The sequence below is a fragment of the Natrix helvetica genome (assembly GCF_964273705.1).
Source record: "Natrix helvetica genome assembly, chromosome: 3".
Taxonomy (NCBI): domain Eukaryota; kingdom Metazoa; phylum Chordata; class Lepidosauria; order Squamata; family Natricidae; genus Natrix; species Natrix helvetica.
The window spans coordinates 65781637-65792811 of NC_138549.1; the positions used below are offsets into that span (position 1 = coordinate 65781637).

The 11175-nt window shown below is 35.8% G+C and overlaps 1 protein-coding gene across 4 annotated transcripts in view; it reads left to right on the top strand.

The window, feature by feature from the left end:
- Window positions 1–11175, top strand: part of ABL2 (ABL proto-oncogene 2, non-receptor tyrosine kinase) — a 70002-nt gene that overhangs the window by 51006 nt on the left and 7821 nt on the right. For all 4 annotated transcript variants that reach the window (XM_081947674.1, XM_081947677.1, XM_081947675.1 and 1 more), the window contains exons 7-10: window positions 4259–4443; window positions 4632–4784; window positions 6479–6568; window positions 10237–10410. In XM_081947674.1, coding sequence (XP_081803800.1) covers window positions 4259–4443; window positions 4632–4784; window positions 6479–6568; window positions 10237–10410 — 602 coding nt within the window. The remainder of the gene's footprint in view (window positions 1–4258; window positions 4444–4631; window positions 4785–6478; window positions 6569–10236; window positions 10411–11175) is intronic.

The following is an 11175-nucleotide window of genomic DNA, read 5'->3' on the forward strand; positions in this document are numbered from 1 at the left end:
ATAAGTAAGCTCCCTCCCATATTTAGGCATACCAGGGGTTGTAACACAAACACACACACAGACACACATATATATATATATATATATACACATACATACATACATACATACATACATACATACATACATACATACATACATATACATATACACACACACACACACACACACACACACACACACACACATATATATATATATATATATATAGGGGGGGTGTATTTGTGCTGATAAATAAATAAAGGGAGACTAGTATGGATCCATTTCAAGCTATTTAGCTCTCATCAGCTAGCCATACCCTTACTGGGATTTGAACCTGGGATGTGTTACATATTAGGCAGATTTGTTAAATATATATATTTATATATTTAATTTGTGGGGCTGATGTTTGCTACAAGATTTCCCTGCAGATATAAAGCACTTGAGAAAGGGCCTGAATAAGCTGGCAAATGTGTCTGAGTTCATGGCTCATCTTCTATATATGACCTCCAGGTTGCAACAGGCCAAATGTAGGGCAGGACAATTCATTGGGATTATTGCTTAAATCTGGGAGGTGGACCATCTGTCCAAAGCTATTCTTGCTTCCAAAATCTTCCAGGAAGAAAACCTATTTGGCAAATCTCTGTATTCCCTGTTTTTGAGCAAGAAAAGATCTTGCCCATAATTCTTTAAAATAACATGAGATAGAGAAATGGTCCAACGTTTGCAACAGAAACTTGCTTTTCATTCAGAGAAAAAGCATTAACAATCCTACTGGTGGTGGGCAAAAACTGAAACATACTCTTCCAGTCTCAACAAGATCAAATTACCTTCAATGTGACACAAAAAAGATTTGTTTGGAAGACTACGTCCAGAAATTCTGTTGTATCTAGGAAGCCAACTCAACTAGCAGGCATGTGCCAAGAATAACATTATAACTTCTGAGAAACTGAGTCAGATTTCTGTCCTCCCCAATGCATCAAGCATTTAATAAACATTAGTGGTATAAAGCAAAAACCATTTTAAGAACTGTTCTTAAGAGCCTTCTTGATTTGTATTAATTGTTTCCAAGAAAAACAGAGATTGGACAGAGTTAAACCTATATAGAATGATCAAATGGTGATCTGGCAATCATTATACCAGATGACCTGTAGGTATCCATAGGCTAGCTTTTCATTCCCATCAGATGCAGACAAGTTTTCCTACCACAACAGCACCCAGTTTAAGTTCAAGGCAAACAGGACAACATTTACAGGAACAGCTTTATAGTTAAGTGAATCAAAAGCTCAACCAACGCTATATTTAAGGATCATGAAAGATGGGACATAAGGATAGGCTTTTTAAAGAATGGTCAGAGAGGACATAAATAGAGGCAAGATCCTGAAGGGAACACATTCAACACTTATGAAGATGGTATGTATCCAAGGAATAAGTAATAAATAGTGCCTTGCTGGATCAGATTCCTGGCTCACCTAGTCTAGCAATCTGTTCTCACAGTGATCAGTTGACTGCACAATGAAGCCTACTAGTTTCCCAACAGATGTCCTTCAAAGGCAGTCACACTACTGTCAAGCCTAATAATCATTGATCCCATGATTTCCATGAATTGGTCCAATTCTTTTTTGAAGCGAGTCAAGCTGGTAGCCAACCCCATCTCTTGATAGCAAATTCAAATACTAAATTGTGTGTTGCATAAAAAGGAAATCCTCCTGTGTGTGCTAATTCATTTAGAGTTCAGTTTCATTGGCTTATTTTTATTCATACTTTTTGTGGGGATTTCTTCTCTCCTTGTTGTTGGCCTTTACTCATTTTTAACTCTTTCTGACCTAATGAATATTATTTTGCTAGGAATGTCTGTCAATAAATACTTATTTGAGTTAATCTTGTGAGTTTGTGCTTCTTCCCTTACAGAACCATATTGCCAGTAAACACTGAATTACTTGTGTGCATAGAAAACATCTTGACAAGAACTGCAGGAATTGCCAAGAGTCATTTAGAGTGCTTCAATAAAAAGCTACATGAATTAAAAACTGGCTGGAGATGCCAGCATCTCCTTTCCATCACTATAGTTTATAAAGGGTTCATTGAATGTGTTCATTGAATGGCAGTATTTGCAGCAGGAGAGAATAGATCCTGTACGCAACATTTTTCTAAAGATGCTGGCGAAATGAAGCATCTTGTTCATGAGCAAGAACAATAGATGTAGTATTTCCCATTTTAGAGCAAAAGCATTAGCTTATTCTGCCATCCCTGAAATCTCTAGATCTCCATTGTGTGTTCCCACTAATATCAAGCATTACTAGTACAGTCTAGAAGATAAAACTGCTCTGAGGTAAAATCGTCCAAATTGTTCTGTCCTGGTTTTAGATAGTGTGGTTCTCCATTCTGGTTGAAATTGTGTATGGAACCTGCTGACATGCCTAAGTGCATTATCAAACAAGCTCCAACTTTGCTTGGAAATTCAAATTTTCTGCCTTCATAGCCAATTAGGATTAGTTTATTTGTTTTTGTGCCTTTGAATCAATATTGACTTGTAGTTTTCTTGGCAAGCTTTCAAAAGTAGCTTCCCATTGCTTCCCTCCTAAGACTGAGAGAGAGGGACTAGTCCAAGGTTACCTAACTGATTTCATACCTAAAGCAAGATTAGAACTCATGATATCCCGGTTTCTAGCCCAATGCTTATCTATTACATTCTTATATTTATTTTCATATATTTTTAGTAGGATTTTAAACAATTCATAAGGATCTTTATAATTACCATAGTTTCTCAATCTGTGAGTTTGCAACTTTCTAAAAATCAACATTCTACTCATTCTTTTGCTGTTTATTTCAAAATAAAAATATTTCTTCAAATTATTAAGCTTACATAAAATTTCTTTTGCTAAAGATTGAAGAAAAATCACACCATAAGATGAAATGTGTGATTCTAAAATTTCTTAGTTTCCCAAAAGCAGTTAACAAGGCATTTCCTGAAATGATTAGGAGGAAATGTGTGAACTCAATGTCTGTTTGAAGGCTCTGGACTACGGCTTGGGCAAAGCTGAATTTCTTTTGGCTTCCAGGTCTCTGAAACCCACCAAAGACTGCTGTTTTATGGTCTCTGTAAGGACCACTTGTGGTTGATCTTCTCTCCTAGATCTAGAGAAGAGTTTGGGGAACTGAACTTTTCTGCTGCAACCGTCGGCTATGCCCTCCGCTACTATATCTGCTATTACTATTACTTCCCTAGAATTCCTAAATGAATGTTGTATTTTTTAAAAAAATATAGTATTTATTGTAGATTCTCACAGTTCCAAAATTATGAATTCTCAGAAGTCATTATTTAACAATTTCCAGTTTATCTCCATGAATCCAGTCTTAAAATGTTTGTATGCCTCCTCTAACATCCTAGTTGGGACCAGTTATACACTTCCAGGATATTTGTGGGGAATATAGAAAGAGAAAGATATGTTGGATATATTCGTCGCCTTGAGTTATTTCTAAAAATAATAAAGATGGGATACAAATAAATGAATAAAATAGGGGTGCTACCGTATTTTTCGGAGTATAAGACGCACCGGAGCATAAGATGCACCAAGGTTTTGAAGAGGCAATTTTTTTTAAAGTAGGTAGGTAAATAGAGGGAGAGAGAGGGAGAGAAAGAGAGAGAAATACAGTAGGTAGGTAGGGAGAGAGAGAGAATAGGTAGGTAGATGTTTCCAGGTGTATTTATCCATGTGCTGGAGAAGGAAATCGCTGACATTCTGCAGCACCTAAGATTTTGTTTCTGCTGGCACAGCACTTGATCAATGTAATTCTCATCAATCAGTTAAAGAGCTTTCCAAAAGGGAAAAAAAGTTATTGCACTCTGCAAACCTCCCAAAAACGACTCGTTTTCCACAAAAACGGGCCCGTTTTTTTTAAAAGGCATGAATAGCCTGGGGGGGGGGCTTGCAGAGTGCTTCTGGGGGATGGGGGGAGAAACGAGCAAAAAACGGGCCGTTTTTCGTCAAAATAATTGCATGCATAGCCTTATGGAGGGTTAAAGAGTGCTTCTGGGGGCTGGGGGGGCAGAAAACAGCCCGTTTTCTGCCCTCCTCAGCCCCTAGGAGCTCTCTGAAAGCCTCCATAAGGGTATGCACGGCCATTTTGGTGAAGGGGTGGGGCTTCGGGAGGCAAAAAAAGTTGTATTCGATGTATAAGATGCATCCAGATTTTCAGCCTCTCTTTTGAGGAAAAAAGCTGTGTCATACTCTGAAAAATATGGTAATTTCTTTATTTATTTATTTTGCTTATATAGGGATCTAGCAGCTCGGAATTGTTTGGTGGGAGAAAATCACGTGGTGAAAGTAGCTGACTTTGGATTAAGCAGACTGATGACAGGAGACACATATACAGCTCATGCTGGAGCAAAGTTTCCTATCAAATGGACAGCACCAGAAAGTCTGGCCTACAACACATTCTCAATCAAATCAGATGTTTGGGGTAAGAGAGAAAAAGTCCTTTAGTACAGAGTTCTTTTATGTAAGTAAATCAGGATTATAAGGTTACATTGGGCTATTTTTATATTCTCAGGATAATATTTCTTTAGTTAAGAAGTTCAATATACCTTGATAAGAGGAATCAGTGTTGTTTAAACAATGCAGCTTTAAACATTCTTGCTCAATTTGCAGCTTTTGGAGTATTGCTGTGGGAGATTGCCACTTATGGAATGTCCCCCTATCCCGGCATTGACCTTTCTCAAGTTTATGATCTGTTGGAGAAAGGTTACAGGATGGAACAACCTGAAGGTTGCCCACCAAAGGTCTATGAACTCATGAGAGCATGTGAGTATAATACTCTGATTTTTATTTTGCAAGCAAATGCAAATTGAAAAAATACAACTGCAAGCCTTGGTAACTTAACTTTCCAAGTACATTTAGCATTTATTATTACATATGATAATAGGTTTGTTGACATACAGGCAGTTTCTTGTGAACAGAAAAACTGTTAGTAGTGACAGCTTCTGTAAAACTGAATGGTCTTTAACATTGATTGCTGCTGAGGAGGTTGAATAAATGTTTCATGCTTCCTAATATGTCTGGAACAGACTTGATAGAAAATCACAGTTCATAACCTCATGGTTACAGAGAGGAAACCATTTAAGATTCTTTTAAAACACAGATACGGACTCATTCAATAGCCTGTCAAGGGAACTTTGCTACCCTTGCTTCCTTATTGTAGTGGGCTATGTCCTCTTAAAATTACAATGTGTTTAACAGAGATGAGAAGATCTCCTGAACAGTATAGCCTCTGGTATGGGTGTCTGCAATAAAAATAGAATTGCTGAAAATTGGATGAAATCCCTTGTTCGTTTACTGACAGTTCATTTACTGACCGTTCAAAGTTACAACAGCATTGAAGGAAGTGACTTATGACTGTTTTTCACAGTTACAACCTTTGAAGCATTCCCAAGGTCATGTGATCAAAATTCAAAATTCAGTTATTTATGGATGGATGTAGTGTCCCAAGGTCATGCAATCACTTTTTGCGATCTTCTGACAAGCAAAGTTAATGGGAAAGCCAAACTCACTTAACAACTATGGTATTAACTTAACAAGTATGGCGATTCACTTAACAACTGTGGCAAGAAAGGTCATAAAATGCGGCAAAACTCATTTTTGGGCTCAATTGTGGTCCTAAGTTGAGGACTACCTGTATTTCAGGCAATGACCTTATGTGTCAGTTGAAATTTTCAGAAATATTTATTCAAGTTATTCCACTTATTCAAGTGGAATAAGTACGACTTTTAAGGTAGAAGAGAATGATAACCCCAAGGATGTAGGATATCATTTTGTTCTACCTTAAAAACTAACTAGTTAAAATGAGAGCACTAAAAACAGCTACAAACCAGCCGGGAAGTTAAATATCGTACTCTACAAATGTAAAAAAAGGTAAAGTTAAAGCATCAGGATTATTTTGGTCAGAAAAAAAGACCAAAAAGTTGTTTTTAATTAAATTATAAATGGTGCTTTAGAGTTCTAATTTCAATTACCCATTTGCTGCTATTAGAAGAAATGTGTGAAGGTTCATATGAAGGCATATTTATTTGTCATGTAGCAGTTTAGTGTTGTTCTGACCAGCAACTTACATGACTTTAATTGAGTTTAGCCAAATATGTGGAGAATGGGCAGATACTATTCATCATAAATAAATGGAACCTTCAGCATCATAAATACCAGACATTCAAGGTAAAGAAGATTTTTACTTTCAGGCCCTTTATCTGGGTCTTCCAAAAATATCTGGCTGATCAGTACTGCAAAGGGAATACAGACTATACAGCTATATCAAGGTATTTTTTACATTCAGAAATGTTGGCAGTAATTTTAAGATATTTGAAAATAGAATGCAATAAACAATCATAAGAAAAATGTTGTCAGAGTTACAGTAGAAGTAGACACTCTTGCTCCAGAATAGTGGGAATTAGATTGCAAATTCTAATGGAAATAATAATTCCCTGCTGCTTTTTATTATATTGTAGGTTGGAAATGGAATCCCCTAGATAGACCTTCATTTGCGGAAACTCACCAAGCTTTTGAAACCATGTTTCATGATTCTAGCATCTCTGAAGGTAAGGACCTATTTGCTAACTTATTCTGAAGTTTCTATTATATTTTTGAAATAAACTGGGCTTTTTTGCTTAGCCAATGTAATCAAAATAATTTGATTACATTGGCTACTGGATTTCTGCTATAAAACAATCTAGATAAATTTCCATTCAAACCTATACTAAATGTTAGAATTACAAAGTTGAGCAACTAGAAGACTTGCACACAAACCTAAGGATGTGATTAATCCTCATTCTTTCTTTGCTTTAATGTGGGAAGGAAGAGATTTTAAATCTTGTATTTATTATTTTTCCTCATCTGTTCATTGGGGAGGGGGGATATTCAAGCCAAAGCATGTATTCATTTATTCTAATATGTATGCACTTCTTGGGTGTATTTCTTCCCAAACCATACAGTGTGTGTCTATGTTTTTTTTTTCAAATCAACAATGATACAAAATTATTGAATCAATTTTCCTTGCAAACAACCAGCTGTGGTCTGGTCCACTTATTAATTTGAGAATAATGGCTTAAATTAGTCTTACCAAGTTCTTTTCCCCTAGTCCAGAGTGAGGAAACTATGGCCAAATGTTGCTGAATTACAAGCTGAAGCACTCTGGTCATTCTTACTAAGTCACACAAGGTTGTAGTTCATAACTCTTGAGAGAGGCTATATATTTCCATTTTACTGTATCTCAAACTCATCTATACAGTTAAGTCATAATTCACCAATGAATTGATCCATAAATCAGATATGTTGATGTAGTATGATTTGCTACAATCATGATCTTACTTAATTTAAGATAGATTACTTTTTTTATTAAATTTTTTAAATAAGTTTTACAATTATCACCCCCCTTACCCTTCCCTGTTCCCACCCTCGCTCCCCCCGACCTCCCAGAGCAAAATACAGGGTATAAACATTTAACAACCATACACTAACATAAGCTAACTAATTTTAACATGTTACTATTCTTGTGCTTTAACTCCCCCTTTATTAAACTTTTGATAAACTGTAGCATTCCTTATGCCTTCATTCATAAGCTAACTGAAATTTTTTAGTATTTAGTATCCGGTATTTGTTTTGAATATAGTCAATCCATCTTCTCCAGTCCAGCTTGTACTTCTCATCTGAGTGGTCCTTCAGATACGCTAAAATTTTGGCCATCTCTACTAAATTTACTACTTTTAACGTTCATTCTTGGATAGTGGGCAACTCTTCCTTCTTCCAATATTGCGCCACCAGCAATCTTGTTGCCATCGTTAGGTTCAAAATCAAATTAGTGTCTATAACAGTACAATCTGAAACTATGCCTAACAAAAACAACTGGGGTGTGAACTTTATCCTCTTTTTCAAAATATTTTGAATAACCCACCATATTTTTATCCAAAATGCTTTAACTTTTTTACAAGTCCACCAAATATGGTAATACGTGGCACTAACACAATCACATCGCCAACATTTAGATTGTAGATTCAGATACATACAGGCTAGCCTTTTTGGATCTAAATGCCATCTGTACAGCATCTTGTAAAAATTCTCTCTCAAGTTCTGAGCTTGTGTAAATTTTACATTTCTTACCCAAATCTCTTCCCATGTTTCCATCATTATTGGTTCTTCAAAATTTTGTGCTCATTTTATCATACAATCTTTAACTAATTCTGTTTCTGAGTCTATTTCTATCAATACTTTATACAACCTTTTTATATGCATTTGACCCTGGTCCCTAATTTGTTTTGTCAAGTTATCCTCATTTTGAATAATACCAGATTTCTGGTCTTTTTTCCATCTGTAACTGACCATACTGAAACCAGGTTTGAATTATCCTTTCGTCTCTTAATGCATTTACTTTTCATTTCTTTGACAAGTTGAAACTAGCTGGAAGGAATTTGTTGTGACTACAGTATATTCTTAGAAAAAGTCATTTTTCCGTACATTGTGGATCAGTAGAATTATAGAGATGGATAGAATGGCTTTTGAATTGCCTCATATTCAACCTAGTTTTATTTTAAATAAAATTAACTTTTATGTACCAGTGTAACTTAACCAGGTGCCCTGCTCTGTGCCCATTCCCTTATGAAGTTCTAGAAAGAGAAATAGCTGCTCCAATGAGTCACACTGCTGTGTTCCTATTTCTACACATTCTAAAAATTTCTTTCAAATAAAATTCAAGGCATTCTATAATTCTGTTGTTTGATTCTTTAGAAACCACACTTCAGAATTGTTAGACTTTCAAATAGTATGTTGCTACCTACCGTAGCTGTTAGTACTATATTATATGGCCTAATATATGGTTACTTTGGCATTTTGACATCCTTTAAACTATCTCATTATGCAACTGAATATAGAAACTTCACTGTATCATCTCTTATTAGCACCAGCTCTTTCTTTCCCTTTCCTTTGCTGTTCTCTGTTTCAGTAGGGTACCAGTTACAAAGAGGTTTAGAAAAGCTGTTGCCTAAACTCGTTGCAATCAGGATTTAGACCTGGACATAGAATTGAAACCATATTTTTCATCTTCAGATCACTTGACTATGCTTGTCTAAACCTTTTGGCAGTATTTGGTACTATGTGTTACTTACTGGACCACCTGCTTTATTTATTTATTACATTTATATTCTGCCTCAATCAAATATTGATAGTTGAAGTAACTATATTATGGTAGTTGTGTTCCTTCTTGAGTGGGACAATCCAGTTTATTGTTATAGAATGGGTTCTTGTGCAACCCATCACATGCTCCTTCAGGGCTAATTGTGCCATTTATACAGTATGAAATCTAGTTGTGCATCCTTATCTGAGGGTTGCAGTAAAAGCCCTAATCCATCATCTGTTGGGTGTCAGGGCCTGGATGTGGTATAACATTCAGATTCAGCCTTGGCAAGAAAGAGTGGGTATTCATTTAGAAACCCACCAATTCTGCTATAATACATTGATTGTATCATTTTTGACTCTCAGTGTAATTGCTTCCCATTAGGAGCAGACCTGCACTTTGATGGTCCTCATAGCTCCTGTTGGAACAAAAGCATTTGTTCACCTTTGGTTATTGAACTGAATGTAACCTTACCTAGATAGGACACTGAAGATAGTTGCTCTTATTCTTTCCATCTTCCTTATGGATTATTATAATTTCATTCAGGACTGTTGTTGAACAACATCTGTAAATTTCAGTTGGGCAATCCAAATACTGGTATATAATATCATTGCTGTAGGAAGTGCACAGGCTAATAATATGTTTCCAAATGCATTTCAGTGTGCCAGTTATTATATATAAAGCCCTATGTACCTTGCATATCTTCAAGACCACTCATCCTATATAGATCTGCCCATAAAATCTGAGGGCATGGAAAATGTGTACAAAAGATCCAAACTATGTAAGGTACAGAGACAATTGTCCTCAAAATAAGTATTCTTTATAAGAGCGTCACACCTCTGGAATAAGTTGCCCCCGAGGAAACATAACATTCCAAAAACTTCACTGTTTCAAAAGGCATTTCTATCGTAAGGAACATTTAATCATTTCCAGAGTTAATAATAAACTCTTGATTGCAGCCATGTACCATATTGGTTTTGTTGTACACGTTGTATTTTATTGTTGCATTGACTTCAGTTGTTTCTCCTCTTGCTTAGATTTGGTTGACTGAAGCAACCTGTAATTAATGAATACAAATTATTTCATGCATGCTTATTACAGAAGTGGCCGAAGAACTTGGAAGGACCGCATCTTCTTCCTCAATAGTTCCATATTTGCCTCGATTACCTATACTTCCTTCCAAGACTAGAACCTTAAAAAAACAAACAGAAAACAAAGAGAATATTGAAGGAGCACAGGAGATCATTGAGCATTCTGCATCCAGTTCTGCTCCAGGTATGTTATTTGAGTGGTCCAGGCTCAGGGACTCAGGTTCTGGGAAATAATGTTTCAAAGAAAGGGAAAGATTCTGAAAAATTGGATCACAACTAACATTGCTGCACATGATTTCTCATCTTCTCCCAAAAAATTCTTGAAATCTAATGTGAAGGGTGCACCAATCTTCTAGAATAGGTTTAAATAGCCATAAGTAATTAAAATGGGAGGTTACATTTGTTCTGCTGGTGAATAGACATAAAAAGTGGATACATCCCTCTATATTTATGGTGGAGGAAGCAGAATATCTGGTCAGCTATTTAGATTATATATTAGATCAATTTGAATGTGCAAACTCCCAAATTAATCTGACTTCTGTATTAAAAGTAATGTCATAGTCGTATTCCCTCCCCCCCAATATTTCCCCTCCTAAATCCAGTCAATTGTAGATTAACTGCTTTTCTTGCTAAGAATGCAGTAATAAGCATAATAAAACAGAAGAAATTTAAGCAACATAATATAGAGAAATTTACTCATTTGTATAATATGCTAGGGAATATCTGATATCTGATATATCTGATACATTGTGATTGTAACACAAATACATACGTACGTACATACATACATACATATATGTATTTGTGTTACAATCCCTGGTATGCCCAAATATGCTTCAAATTAAAATCCCAGTAAGGGTATGGCTAGCTGATGAGAGCTAAATAGCTTGAAATAGATCTATACTAGTCTCCCTTTATTTATTTATCAGCACAAATACAACACACACAC